The sequence below is a fragment of the Fringilla coelebs genome, assembly GCF_963513975.1.
Source record: "Fringilla coelebs genome assembly, chromosome: 1".
Classification (NCBI taxonomy): Eukaryota; Metazoa; Chordata; class Aves; order Passeriformes; family Fringillidae; genus Fringilla; species Fringilla coelebs.
In genome coordinates, this window is record NC_140028.1 from 95,644,781 (window position 1) to 95,660,669 (window position 15,889).

General features: G+C 37.6%; 1 protein-coding gene across 1 annotated transcript in view; it reads left to right on the top strand.

Annotated features, from left to right (window-relative positions):
• TPPP (tubulin polymerization promoting protein) overlaps positions 1-13,830 on the top strand; it is a 62,791-nt gene extending 48,961 nt beyond the window's left edge. The window contains exon 4 of the mRNA XM_084222623.1: positions 4,725-13,830. Within this exon, the coding sequence (XP_084078749.1) occupies positions 4,725-4,919 (195 nt within the window). The 3' untranslated portion in view covers positions 4,920-13,830. The remainder of the gene's footprint in view (positions 1-4,724) is intronic.
• Positions 13,831-15,889: the final 2,059 nt, after the last annotated feature.

The following is a 15,889-nucleotide window of genomic DNA, read 5'->3' on the forward strand; positions in this document are numbered from 1 at the left end:
TTTTCATGATTGTGGCTTCACTAGCTTCATGTGATGCTTCTAGCCTTTTGACACAAGAGTTGATTTTGTGGGGTCTTTTGAGTCCATAAAATTCATACAGTTTTTCTGGTGCAGACAAGCCAAGCCAGTGCAGCTGCAGAGCTTTCAGTTCATATATTTTTCTTTGGCAAGCTGCTAAACTTCTGTAATACAGTAGACCAAATTAATTTTCTTGACTTCTGTGGTCTTGCTTCCTTTTTACAGTAATTCATTTCTGTTTCCTAAGGGCTGATAATGCATTTCTGCAACTAATTCAAATTCTTGTATATAACGAAATGGATTGTGTTGCTTGCCCTGTAAACTGGTCCTTGATTCATTAGTTATCTTGAGGTAGCAGGCAAAATCTGTGTAAGTTTGCAGACTTGTCTTCTCAAGAGAGGGCAAGGGAGGAATGTGGCATTTGTTAAGGTTTCCAGAGTTTAAAGACAGCAGCTTTCACTTCCTGTCTTTGGTATGAGGCCTCTGCAGACAGAAGTTGCACTATTGGTAATAGGGAATTTGGATGAGATGTTGGATTGTTTTGGTTTTTTTACTTACCTGCAGTGTGGTCAGACCCTGGGACAAGTTGTCCATGGAGGCTGTGGGACTTAGGAAGGGTTCAGGACTTGACTGGAGAAGTTTCTATATAAGCCTCTATATAAGCCTTGCTGTGAGCAGGGCCTTATGCTAGAGAAAGACTCATATGCAAAGGTTCTTTCCAACATAAATTGTTTTGTGACTTAGTCATTTTAAGTTTTGATAATCCTCAGCAACAGAGAATCCCCCACTCTTTCCAGGCTTGACCAACCACAGTGGTGAAAAATTCTCATGTATCTAGTTGGAATTTCATGTCTTCCAAATCATGCCCATTATTGTTTACTTCTAAACTGTTTCTGTTTCTAATATAACCACTCTGTTGAGGACAGGAATAAGATTTGTCTCTCCCTTTTTAATTCTGAGTCTTTGTAAACACATTCCCATCATCTTTTCCATGTATGTCACATGCTCCAAGCCCCTTGCTATCTTAGCAGCACTTCTTTGTAGACGCAGACAGTGAGGAAAAATACTGAATTTCTAAGAAAAAATGTGCATAAAAATTAATAAACTTAATTTGGAACACTAAATGATTATGTTTGATTCTGTTGGGCTAGGTAGAACTTTCTTCCTAAGACAAAGGTTTTTTAAAATAAAATATTTTAAGTTCATGGGCACTTTCTGATATGCAAACTTTGTTGTTGACTGTATGTGCAAATAAGAGATGGAAAATGAAGGCTTCTATGGTCTCAGAGAAAAAAAAAAAGGAGCAGATTGGCCCCAAGGAATTTATTTCCTTTAGAATAATGTAGAGAGATTATATGACTTACTCTAGATAGTAAACAGTTCAAGCAGAATTGCTGCATGACGGGGCAGAATTATTTGTATGTGACTCATTGTGAAAAAGAAGGAAAAGCAGTAACTTGCTGTTGTGGAAACTGTTCTCATCCAGCCCTTTGTGCTGTTCACTGTGTTTCCTCCTACATGTTCCTTTATTTAAGAAGGATGGTCAGCTTTCTCCCCCCCACCCCTCACTTTTTTTATTTGCCTCCCCATACTCTTGTTCAATAATGAGCAGATAGGTTGTAGAGAATGAGCTCACAGCCACCCTTTCAATTGATTTTGCCTTTTGCTCAATACCCAGTTTAATCTGCATAGTTGGTTTTGTTCAGAAACAGAAAAAAACATTTTGATAAGAATGCGGGGAGCCATGCAGATGGAAAGGAGATTGGTTGAAATGGACCTGGGAGTGCTCATGGACACCAAGCTGAACATGAACCGGAGAGGTGTTCTTGCTGTATGGAATGTTGCTGGTATCTCAGCTGCACTAGAAGTATTGCCAAGCAAACAGGGTGTTCCTTCCCCTCTGCTCAGCACTGGTGAAATCTCATCTGAAGTCCTGCATTCGGTTCTAGGCCCCCTGGAGAAGACTGATAAGCTGCTGAGAGTCCAGAAAAGGGCTGTTAAGATGATGGAGGGACTGGAGCATATCTCCTGCAAGGAAAGGCTGAGAGAGCTGGGACTGTGTAACCTGGAGAAGAGAAGGCTCAAGGGTGAATCCCATATCCATGTATATAAATACCTGAAGGGAAGGTGCAAAGATGATGGAGCAGGGCTTTTTTCAGTAGTGCTGTCACAGGACTTTTCTATGATTCTGTGATATATAGTACCACTAGTTGCTTCTGGTTGAGGAGCCCAGGATGGGTATGAAGTTGTATATTCTACTCTGTATTTACAAAGAGTTTTTTGGATGAAAGCATCTTAGCACAAGCTTAAAAATGTTCACCCCGCCTTAAAAAGAAAGGAGTATTTTCTTTTTAATATATACATGTTCATCATAACAATGATGGAAAAAAAAGGAAAAGGAGATATGAGGTGTTCTGCATAGCCTTGTAGTGGCATCTCATCTCTGATCTTTTATACAAATACATCAATTCAGGGAGTGGGAGCATAACGTGCAAGGAATTAACATTGCTTGGATTTTGTATTGTTGGAAACAAGGTGAGCCTCCCATTTTATAGGAATTTTGCCAACAGCAAATCAACAGGATTTCAATTGTAATAATCTGTCATATGTGGGAAGGGGCACATTAGTGACTTGACATACAACTTAGGAAAAGGCTGCAGTTCTTACTCAGCAAAAAGCAATTGGGAAAAAAAATGTTTGCCTTGCAGCGACTGCCTTTAATGTTCATTTCACATATTATGACTCCTGTGATTCAGGAAGTGTTCTGATCCATCTTGGGCTGAAATACCACCTGATGTGGGATCACTGTTGCTCTTGCTCTGGATTTGTGCCGTTCCTTTGGATTTGTGCTGTGGTTTTAGGTTTTGTTGAATTGTTTTTTGGGACAAAAATATAATATTTTTTTACCTGCCAAGCTGTTGCCCATCCTCAGTTTTCTTTGTTGGTTTGAAATTAATAGGAAAAGGAAGGGCTTGTGTGGCACGCTGCTGTCTTGTTGTAAAGGTTCACCTTATAAGTCATGTGTGTTGAGGTCTTATAGGAATGCAGATGTCTTGATATAAACACCACATTTCTCAAGTTTACCACTAGGAATAGTTTTCTGGGAACATCCTTCATTATTGACATGAGCCATTCTATTAATCATTGTTTTACTGTTTCTTCTTGCCTGTTAATATGTGTGCATTTCCATCCACTCACACAAGTTTTAGTATGTATGTTACTAAATATGTTGCTGTACAAAAATTCTCATATGTTTTTATTGTAGTTTGTGTACTGAGGAAAACTTCATACATTTCATGGCACACCTTTGAAACAGAGGAGCAGAAGCTGTAGTCTTTCTTTTTCAAATAGTAATTAAGTTTACCATTACAAATACTCAGAATAGCAGTCTGTCCTGAGAATGAATTTGGTAAAGGAAAGGGCAGTCAGCTAGAGTTTCTGAGACTTCTCTGTGGATGGGATGATAGAGTGTGTATACAGTTGTAGACAAAACTGATTTTCTGTAAAGTAATGGTTTTTAAATACAAGGAAAGCAAATATGATTTAAGTTTAATTAACTCCATATTGAATATATTGCCCTTGTCTTGGATTTGGAGTTTTCTTTGATAAAAGGTGCTGCCAGGTCAATGTGAACAAGTAAATTGTATATATTAGACCAGTACTTCTTCCTAAGCATTGTCTTGATACCTTTTTTTTCAGTATAGAAAAATAACCACCTCTGCAAATAGTACTCTTAAGACTGCAAGATAGAAGTCCCTAAAGGTCATTTAGCAATGCTGTTTTATGCTGTTTTGAGCAAAGAATGCTCCAGTGGTCATTTTCTTTCAGATAGTGACAGATGGTGCACATAAAAAAATGCCCAGATTTTAGCAATCTTTGTTCATTTTAGCTCAAAAGTCTTGTGTGTTTTTCCTTCACCTGATTTTAAATAAATAAATAAAGTTAATATGTAATTGAATTAATAAATATAAATAAATAAAATTAAAATCTAAATTTAAGGATCAAAGAAGCTGCTCCTAGTCCAAGCACAGAGGTTACATGCTTCTGTATTGTTTTGTGAAATAATTTTTTTCTGTTTCTGTAGTCAAATTTTTTTTGTCTTGATGATAACGAAACTGATTTTTGAAGAGCCTGATATGACTCAGTGGAAGAAAAGTCTTTGCTCAGTGGCATTTCATAGACTGCTAATTTCCTAATACTAGAAAGTACTTTCAGTCCTTCCAGTTTGTTATTCTCTCATGCATCCTAGAGTTTAGAATGAAATTGTCTTTTGAAGCAATTAATTCTAGTTTTATTGGAATGCTTTTTCTATATTGGTGGAGCCAGGCTTTTATACTTTCATGTTGACATAATGGATTTTGAACATGGTTCAAAATGTGAAATCAAGATGAAACTTCTTCATATTGTTGGTGCTTCGAACTTGATCATTAATCGAAAGTATCTCATACTGAAAGTCTCTTCCAAAAGGTTTTGACATAATTTGTGCTATTTCCTTTTTGCCTTTTCTGCTATATTATTATTGTCACTGTATATAATGGCAAGAAACAAACATCTTTTGTATCCTATTGCTGGGAAGGAGTAGGTATTTGCATAGCCTTTGTCATTAGCAAAGATTTAAATCTTGGTAGCATGTAAAAGTATCCGTATTAAGAAGAGCTGATTTCTGATGTGTCTTTTTGTTTTGTTTCTTTGTTTTCCTCCAATAGAAAACCGTTTCATCTCCAACTGTTTCACGCCTTACAGATACTTCAAAATTCACGGGGTCTCACAAAGAGAGGTTTGATGCCAGTGGGAAAGGAAAAGGCAAAGCTGGCCGAGAAGATCTGGTGGATAACTCAGGATATGTATCTGGTTATAAGCATGCAGGCACATACGATCATAAAGTACAAGGAAACAAGTAAGGCTGAGGGTTTACAGCACAGAGGGGTATAGAGTATATATTTGTAAGGATGATGTTATGAATCCCACATGTTTCAGTTATTGTGAATGTTGAGACTATGTTGTCAAGAAGTTGTCTTCAGGAACTGGAACTGATTTCAACATCTGCTGAGCTACTTGCAGCACAATGCCACTTCATTACATTCCTCATGCATATATTGGCAAAAATAAATAAATATGTAGGTGTAAAAAATACATTATATTGCTGAGCTTTAGGAAAAAAAAAAACCAAGCCAACAAACAACAAAGCCAAAGTCAAGAGCAGTTATACCACACTTTGTCAATTCAAGCAAAATAACTCAAACATTCCTCGGTGTTCAGTTGCCCTGATGATGTCAAAGAGAACCTCTTTTCAAGAGAGTCTTTTGTAGCAGTCTTTCTGAAGAATATCCCATTATTTATGCAGTTTCATTTGACTATTGTTTTAGGGTTTTTTTTTTTAATGTCTTATATGGGATCTAGCACTTTTCTTAAATAAACAATTGGGAAGTAAGAGGTAGTAATATACTAGGTTCTAGCCTGTGGTTGTCATATACTACTCATTGGGAAACCGAAAAACAAAAGCTATTTCTAGGACAATATAGGCTCTAAAGTATTTTATGTCAACAGAAAGAGTTGAAAAATACCAGCCCTTATTTTCCTCCTGTCTATACTTTGTGCTTGTTCTTGTGTGTCCTGTAGCATGGTTCTGACTGGCTGGATTTGGATGGAGCTATTGTACTAACCTGAGAGGTGAGGAACAAGACATTACTAAGAAAGTATAGTTAAGGATTTTCACAGTCTCTTTTCAAGTTTGCACTGCCTCACATTGGAAGTGAAAGGGCATTAAGCTAATAATACTTTAAAATATTGTTTATGACTTAACACTGCCAATCAGATTCCTATTAAATGAACGTTGTTTTGCACATATGTTGGCACATAGTCCCTTTAAGCTCTAACATAAGTAAGGAAAGCTTATGGCCTCTTGAGTAAGGACATTTACAATTAATATCTATGTAATCAGGTGCAATTTTCCCACAAAAAAACCCAAATCATTTAAACTGGGCTACATCTAATGGTTGATTTGTTTGAATCCAAGGGATTTGATTCTCTGTTCACTTTTGCTACCAGACTTGGCAGCAATAGTATTGCTGGGAATGGCTTTTCGATGTTACCAGGAGAACCAGTCCCACAGGTTTAAGGTACAGGCAGCTGAGTGTGACCTAGCTAGGGTCCAGAATGCCAAAAGAAATTAATTGGAATAAAAATAACTTTTTTTTTAATATTGGTTGAAAAGGAGAGAAAAGGCCATTCCAATTTTCTGCAAGAGCTGAACAAGTACCTTGATGTATTACTCTGTTTCTCTAAAGTTATGAAAGATAGGATGTTCAGTATTCAAAACCAGCTCTTTGCAGTTCTGCCTTGCTTTCCTTCAAAAAGAGCTTCTGCCCTGATTTTCATGTTCAATTCTTAATCAAGGTTAATAGATGTATTGCTCTCCCTCCACCCAGCATCCCACTGAGAGTACATAAACCTGGGTGAGCAGTGTGTGCTGCCATGTGCCATGCAGGTGAACTGTCTGTATTTGGCCAATGTATGGAAAGAGAGCTCTGGTTTTCAGCCCTTAAACTGTTCATGTTTTATTCTGCTGACATTGTGTGGTAGCCTGTCCTGTAACTTTGTCCTCAGTGACCCTTTGAGCCCATACATCAGCCTAAAACCAAAACAATAGCAAACAAAAGGCAAAGGCTTCCTTGTGGACTTGGACGTCCTTTTGTTTGTTTATAATTCATTTTGATGTTTGTTTTTAAGTGGGAGGGAAGTTTGCCAAAACACAGCACATGCTCCTTTAAAGATTTAAATTGCTTTCCCACAGATGGCTTTGGTTACCTGTGAAGAGCTTAGGTGTATGTAGAGCTGCTCAGGATGCAAAGTGAGCCCTTTCCAAGAATTACCCAGTGTTCTTGAAGAGTGTAAGGTTTTCCACTACTGTGTTGCACTGGGGGCCTGTCATACTCCAAAGTAGAAAAGAGGTTACTTGATACCAACAGTAGCTAAATTATTCTGGCATGGTAGTGAACTGTCTAAATGTAAGAGCCTTCTTTGTCACTGGTGCCTGTGCATCTGAAGATGGCTCCAGGGTAGTCCTGGCTTTTCTAATGAATAAAAAGACTGAGCCTACAACTCTTGATGAATCCTTCCTCTGAGTTACATGTAAAATCAGTGTCCCTGTTCTTCCTTTTTCCTTTAAGACTTGACTAATAACTCACTGGTATCTGATAAGTTCTGGACCCAGCCTCACTGAAGGGTGAAGTCCAGCCTACTGCAGAGTCTGAGAGCACACTGTTGACCTGGGTGTTTGTTGCTAGCTGTTGTCTGGCACATTGGGTGACACTTTGCTTCTAGGAACACAAAAGATAGGCTTTCTCAGAGTACAGAGTCTGTAATGCCAAAATATTTCCATACAGGAGGAGGGATTGGTTAGGAAGATTTTAAGATATAATCAGGTTTTAAACTGTTGGTTCAAAGTGAGAGAGAGATGAGCACACGAAGGCATGCAAGGGAATTGAGAGTGCAAACAGATCCAAGCTGACACTGTCTAGAAATTGAGTTAAAAGAGGCTCATGGAATGAGCAGAGGTTCTGCCAGAGTTTACTTTGCATTGCTTGTGCAGTATGAAATCCCTGCCATGAACCAAAGCACTTTATTTATACCTGATGCAAAATTTGAAATACTTTCAATGCCATAGTAAGCTTGGGATCAGAACCTGAGAAGATGGTTCAGATAGCAGTATTTTATTTTGAGGAACACATTTCTTTGTTCTTCTTTGTTTCTACAGTCTGATAGTTTTAAACCTCCAAGTGATACATGAAAATAAGTCATTCTGATGTGACAGTTACAAAGGAAAGTTGTTGCGGGGAAGATAGTACTTAGTAAGGGTTTCTCTCTTTTACTATGCTTGGTGTGAAAGATAATGGCTGTGAATAAAAGCATCTTATGCAGCTGTGTGTTAGGGGTTCACTACCTACTTAAGCTCTTACTATTCCACTAATATTGGTAGGAAATTAAAAGCCTAAATACTTGCTTGATTATTAACTTTTAAGTTCCAGGCCTGCTTGGGAATGAGGCAAAGTACATTTTCTTACACATCTGCTATTCCCTCAACTCTCAGGACAGTAAGTACAGCTTATACCTCAAAGATGACAGGAAGGGATAGCTGAGGAGGTGCCCCATTTTCAGCCCTTAGGGTGTTGTTGAGCATATTCTCTTCCGATGCACCATGCTGCAGACTGTAACTAAATGTCGTGTCTGAAGCAAGGACATGGGAACCTAATAAGGTTTACTGTCGTCTCCTTTTTGGGAAGCATCTCAATTGTTTCCATCTAAATTTCCAGCTTGATTTTCAGCATCTTCCACTATGTAGCACTGTCTTATGTGACACCTTCTATAAAACCCTTGTGTTCCTAGTTATCTTTGTTTTCATTACTAAAGTAGATGCTACCAAAAGAAATGTGATCAGAAAGTCAGATAGCTTTTAGAAATAACTGCCTTAAAGAACAGACTCAAATTTAATTTAAATACTGTGGCCGTACACAGTCCTTACCTGTGTGTCTACTGAAGCTTAACCTGACAAGACTGAGGGCAAGAAACTAAAATCCTTACTGAGGCAAATGAATAGTCATTACAAATAATTTTCTAGAAATAATGTTGTTTTTAAGTAAAATATGCAGCAGTCAAAAGGAATTTTTTTGTTAGGGCTTTCTTACTAATTCTGTTTAGTCACTCCATGAGCTTTAGTTGAGAGTTTTGCTAAGAGTATTGCAACTATTAGTATGGAAATATCAAAACCAAAAATGATTGTCCTGCTCTTTGTGGTTATCAAAGCTATCACAATAGCATTACTGAGAAGCAGACATTAAAAAACACATAAAATTTCATGGGTCTTATATGAACAGTTGTAATTAATTGTAGTCAAATATGTGGAATCCCAAGGGAAATGCTGAATATTAGACTATAGCCAAAATTTAGCCCCTATTTTTTAAAACTATTATACTTCTTACCTCCTTTTCATTAGGGAAGGGAAAGGGAGATTTGAAAACTACTTATGTGTCACATCTACTTACGTTTTTCATCATCCTGGAGATTGTCTTTCAAAGATATTTTGAATTGAAGTATATATTTTACTGACCTTAAACTAAAAATTCTGACAATTAAATTTAAAAGTCTGACAATTTTTTAGCATTTTACAAGCTTTGTTCACAAAGTACTGTTTCAGTCATCCTTTTTTTCCCCTCTATTGGCTCAATTAATATTTTTATAGTAGCTGGAATTAGGCAGAACAAAAAGGCAAATGACTACTATGGGTTTGACTTGCAAGTGATAGATATCCCAGCCATCTGTAACCATCTGTAGAGAAAATCCTCATGTATATTCCTCCAAAACCAAACTTTAAAGTTGTAATTGATAGGTTTTTTCCTTAAGACTTTTCATAGTTATGAAATAAATTTTAATTCTTTGTGCCTGCATGTATGATAGTCAAAACATAACCCTGCCTTCAGGGATGCATGTGTTCTGGGGGCACGTGCCTGTCATCTGTGACTAAGAATTCTCTGTTTGCACTGGCCAAGAGCAAACCTTTTACCTTCATGATAGAGCAAATGTAACGTTGCACTGGTGTGTGCCCTCTTAACTGACTGTCAGCCTTGCGTGTGTGCCAAAATAACTACACCTTTGTGTATGTTGTTTGTAGTGTGAATATTATGTTCTTGGCTTGTCACTTAGTTGGTATTAAGTAATGTAATGCACAAGACTTGTGTAGGTTTGTGTGTGTGTACACATGCTCTTTGGATCCAGCTTAAGTAATTAAACTGTATAAATGTTGATGGAAAACTTAAATCTTATTAGGGCCGAGGTCCAGTCCTGCAGCCAGTGCTGTTCAGCTTGGCTGGTTGGGGGTGTTGTCATTCTCCCTTCATACCATAAAGGTGAAGATCTAAGGAGGCTTTTATGGTTTTACCTGTCTACCCTGTTCTGAGAGAAATCACTCTTCAGCAATTTTGACATAGACTTAGCGTGACAAGAGGAGTTTCTCTATGGTGAGGAAGTAGGAGAGAGAGAAAGAGGGAAAGCTTTCCTCTGAGTGCTCTTAAGAAACCATTTAAAACTATGCTCTGCAGGGGCCCTTTGCCCCAGCTTTGTGAAGCACGGTGACACTCACTGTGTAAACACAGAGTTGTTCATCATCTGTTAGTAAGTATAAAGCTGTGGTACCATGAGATGGGAACAGGAAACAGGAGTCTCATACAGGATTGCCTTTGGACTCATGTCTTGCTTGAACCTTTATACAATTAAAATACCAGAAGCATAATGACAGCTCTTAAACTTGTGTGAAATTCTTAAAGTCTGGAGTACCTCAAATTAATACATGTGTGCCTCCTGTATTTGGAGTGTTTGCCCGTAAAATATCATTTAACATTCAGTTGCTCATTTTGTGCAACCCAAAGTGCCCATTTGGCTTACTTAATATTATGGTCAGGGTTGTTCTTTTTAAGTCTTCAGAATCCTAGAAATACTAAGAAACCTGTAGTTGCTTTCATGCTGGCTCATTAAACTCAAAATCAATGCTTTGAATGATGTCCCAGCTAATAATAATGTTTCTAGAAGTAAAAGAATATTGCAGATAGAAGCTCCACGTCTTAATTGTCCAAGTAATTTATTCTTGCAGGAAAAAATATCTGTTAATATATTTGGGGGTTTTTTTCATGTTTTTCAGTGTATTAACCTTGGTATACTGCTTTAAAAACCCCATGGAGAAGGTGGATTTCAAAACAAGTTTAAGATACCACTCTTGACTTTGTTGTCAGAAAACACTTGAATTGGCTTACTTCATTCAATCTAATTGATCATCCACTCAAGGTAGACTTTGGCAAGAATAAGGGGGGAAAATCCATCCTCTTGGCTGAGCATTCTTGACACACATTTGCAGTTCTGGTAGTCTGAAACAATTTTTTTAAGAAGAAGTTATCTTTTGCATCCATGCACATGTGCTCGTGCATGAATACCAGCACTGCTTGGGGACATGGATATACATGAGGGCAAAACTACAGAAAAACTACAGAAGAGACTTCTTTTTTCTCTTTAAACCTTGCATTTAGAAAGTGACATTGAAATGCCCAACTGACTAACCTGATTTGGAGAAATGATAAGCCACTATCATATTCCATTGCAGCTAAATAGCCAATGAATTAATTTTCAAATACTGATATACAGCATCTCTTTTTTGTGAGTTACTGTAAAGCTTATGGCACTGTACAAAGTGAGTTTTGATGTAAACATTTGCAAAGACCTCAAAGATAATGCTTATGATAATTTGCCCTTACCTCCAGTTATCTTTATGCAAGGTTTTTCTACAACTCTGCACATTTTTCAGAAAACATCAGAAACATGAGTAAAGCTACACTCAACTAAATTAAAAATGTGGCCCTAAAAATACATTCAATTCATCCATTTTGATCTTTGCATTTTGATCAGGAGCTACTCTATAGATGGAACAACAAAATAAGGAAAAATTATGGCAGTCTGAATCCCCACAGTGGTAAATTATTTTAAGTTCCAGTTTACATCAGATGAGTTTCTGTATGCTTGCATTTGTTCAAATGCTATTTTAAAACAAAGTAATTAAATAATGTGAAATAATGCAGCCTGGGCTCTGTTAAATAGGGTTATATTAATGCAACTGAAATGCTGTGTATGTCTGTAATATTCAAGCTAAATATGTGCTAGATCTTTACAAAGGCTTTGTGTAAAGTCAGTTAACCTACAAACTGATGTCCTGTATAAAATCATGTTGGCAAGCTACTTTTGTTAGCACTGTAGTGTATGAAAAGGTAAGATGATAGGAAAAACCAAGTTATAGGGTGCAAAAAAGTGTGTTTATTTTTAATCTTTGTGCTGGGTTCAGAATATATCAGCTTTGGCAAATTCTTGCAGCAGGGAAATTTTTTTGTACAATGCTTATAATACAAAGTAATTTGTCTTTACATTCTGTAAAGCAGAGAAATAGTCAATGTTGGATAAGTATACTGAAGTTTATTCTTAGCAAGGTGTGATGTTTCACAGATTTAAATATTAGAGGAGAAATATATATTTATACAGAAGTATAATTTTTGAATGAGATTGATTTTGTTCAGTCATAAACCATTTATTTATCCACATTATGCTTTATTCCTTTGCTAGCATGTTTATCAGTCCATGCTGTTCCAACATCCATTTCTAATTTGATTTCGATGTTTTGATTTGTCATTTGCACAAATCTGGATGTGCATGCTGTCAGGACCTGATCATAAAGGGTGAAGGCAAAACTGTTTTGTCTTTGATTACCTACAGCACTAATTAAAATTTAATCATTAAGCAGTTGGGATATGGAAATAGGTCTTGACATAGTCTTCCTTGGAGCACTGTACACTATGATAGAAACCTTCAGTGAAGCTTACTAGTTTTTGTTCTTATTTTCATTTGTCTTTCATCAACCAGGAAGCTGCTGTGTGCTAATAATTACCTGCAATATTTATAATTGCAGGCATTGCAAACATTAACATGCAGCTGTACTAGCCTACTGTGTTCACTGTGAAATTTTCAACACGGTAAAAAATTTTACATGATCATTTAACCTTACAAGTTTACTTTTTCTCACTAACTTAACACTGAATCTTCTTTTCATTATTGCAAAAGAACAACTTGAGCATAGCATTTCTAAATCTTAACTGTAGTAGGAAAACATGTCCTAAGCAAAGATTTTTAACCGCTTGATGAAGGGGGCCAGGCACCATGCAGTGCAAAGCACGCTGGACAAAATCTTATCCCCACTGCAGCCAGTTCCAAAATCCTAGTTGGTGTCAGCAAAAATAGAACCACCATTGCCAAGAGGTTAATATGCTTAGTAACCATGACAAGAGGTTATGGGGAAGCACAACAGTGATTCTCTTATTTCCATGTCTTTGTTTCTGTTAATTTAAAACTACTACTCTTCAATCTTTAAAATAAGTAAAAGAAACTTGAAGGGGGGATCATATACTACTAGTTTGTACTAGGTTTTTTCAGGAAAAGGAAACAAATTTATATATATATATATATATATATATGCAATATATTTTTTACACTGTTTATTAATGCTAGAAAGTATTAAATGTGTCACTTTATCTGTGTGAATGTTAAAGTAATGACAATGTTACAGATGTTTTAAACCTTTTGAAGTTGTCTTGTTAAATTCTAAACCCACATTAACAATGGAAAAGCTACTTTGTCTGCAACATTATTGTTGATGTTTTAGAGGAAAAACTCAAGTGCAGCAGTTGTTTTGATTAGCACTGTAAAAGCTTGGCTTGACAAGTTATAGTGAAATCCATATTTTAAACACCATTTCGTTAAAGCATAGCTTCTCATATAGTATGTTACTGCTGTTGACTGACTGTATAAAATTGTATTTTTAGTTGGTAAAGTGATCAATAAATGTGTTACTACATCAGTTCTGGGATTTATTGAGTAAATGGTATTTGTTGATAAACTTTGTAAGCAACAGTTATTTTACAGTTTAGATGTTAATTTGGTTGCTGATGAATTTATAAATTACATGAAAATACTCTCTGAACATTCAGCTGTCTGGGTCTGAGCAGAATTGATTTCTTTACCATTTATTTTCCTAGTTTGAATAATGACTAAAGCTGACCATTAATATTTTGAGGATTTTTGTATGGTGCTTGAATAGCTATCATAATGGTAATCCACCAAATGAGATCTGTCATCAGTGAAGCCATTTGTTCTTAACTGGCTACCTTAGATTGATCCTCTGTGCAAAAGCCTGAGTTACTTCTCTCAGATTCTTTAAGTGGTGTTGAAAGTATTTTACTTGTAAGGAAAGAAAGTAATTTGCTACATAGAACAAGCAAATATGGACCTTCTGTTTGTAAATAACAACATCACTCAGCTTTCCAGTAGCAAAAATACCATGATTTTATTCAAGAAGCAGAAGACTGAAGTATTTAACTCACAACACTGTAATAGCATAATTAATAATGTGACTAAAACAAAAAGTCAGAGTGCTGCTCTAGAAATGTAGCAGTGTCAATTGTTAATTGACAAAATGAACAGTCAATTGCTAATCCAGTGGTTAGCAACTGCAAGGAGACATAAGTAAACAGTTTACAGCTACCAGTTGTTCTCAAACTGGAAATGGTATTCCTTGTTCTCACACACTAGACAACCTTTTTAGAACTTCCTTTTAAATGACACCTAATACAGCTGTGTCCTGAGATAGCTTTTCTTCCTGCATAGAGACCATGGACTGTGCCTCCTATACTCCTTTTAACTCTTAGTATGTATGGGTACTGAAGCTGTAAAAAACATAGTGAAGCAGAACCTAAAGGAAAAATCAAATTCTTTACCATTCAAAAAGCCTTTGAGATAGGGGAAGATAGTACTCTTCTGCCCTATGAGATTATAAGACACTGAGATCTGTATTTTCAAAAGAGGATTCCCTCTTCCTTCAAAAAAGGATTTTTTATCATTTTCCTATAGGGCCTCTAGAAATGCCCACTCACCTGCACAGACCACTTTCACATCATGACTTTAAAATGAAAATAACCCCCCCCCTCTGCCAGGATGTGTTCTCTTTACTCCAGGAATACGATTATTTGGGCTAGTTTTCAGTCTCTGTAGCTACTCTTGCCGTAACTACGCACTCCTGCTCTTGTGTCCGTACGTCCCGTGCAGGCTGATTTTTCCTGGCTCTGTCAAGCTGTTCTACCACGGCCAGGACTGCACAGACAGATGTGTGGAGGCAAAGGCTACCTCTGCCAAACCTGAGTCTTCAGGGGATTTAACCTGCTCTTCTAATTAGCCTTTTCTTTCCCATTTCCTTAGCTTTCTATTTAACTCACTGCGCCAATTTGTGTTAATAATGTGAAATAACCCAAGCACATTGAAAGGTCACATACTTATTGGTGAGTATTCATTAAATCCCCTCTCAGTCATCTCTTCTCCACAACAATAGTGAATGTGTGTGGAAGGAACCAAAGGCAGGGATGTAGGTGGTCTGGGGAGAAACAAGCTCAGAAAAACAGAGGGATAAGGGACTAGTCCCTGGTCCCTGCAGTTATTTGGTGATGTACTGGATCTCCTAAGTGCCAGCTGCCCTGTCTTATTAAATTAAATGTGTACCTATTTTCTTGGGTGAGGGAGTTCTCTGTTCTGTGTACATATGTGCCTGTGGAGGTCTAACTGTTACCAGCTGGAGTCATACCATGGTTCACAATAGCCAGTGTCACCTGTGGTGCCAGCAGCTGGACTGGCCTCTGTGGGTGACAGGAGCCCAAATGCCTGTGGTGCTGACAGCTGGGCCAAGTGAGGGCATGTCTAGCACCAGCTGGCTGCCAGCAGATACTGAGCTGAACCTAGACAGCAAGCAGGGGCTTTAGCTCAGTTACCAAGGCATTCTGGCTGGGCCAGATCCAAGCACACACCAGAGGGACCAGGCAATCTGTAGCAACGACTGGGGAGCTACAGGGCCTGATGGTGTGTGACTGTGCGCACACAGAATTTGTGGGATAGTTACTCAGCTGGCTGCACATCTAATCCCGGTTGCTCAAGGGATCCAGTGTGTGCATTAGGTGGGAAGGGAATGATGAGATGGGACTGTACCAGCAGATGAAGTGTAGCTGTGATCTTCATAGACTTGCGTGTCCAGATTGCAGCAGCAGGAGAAAATAGTGATCTAGGCACTAGCCATTGGATAGGCTGGCTGGAGGGAACCTCATTAAATATATGAGTGTTTCCTGCTGGCAGCCCTTCATCCTGGTCAGCCATAGACAGGTTGTTGGAACTGATTTTGTCTTTTTGGTGGTGCTGGCTTTGTTTAAGTGTGGAGGATTTCTGTCCGTCAACATTACCTTCATGAAAC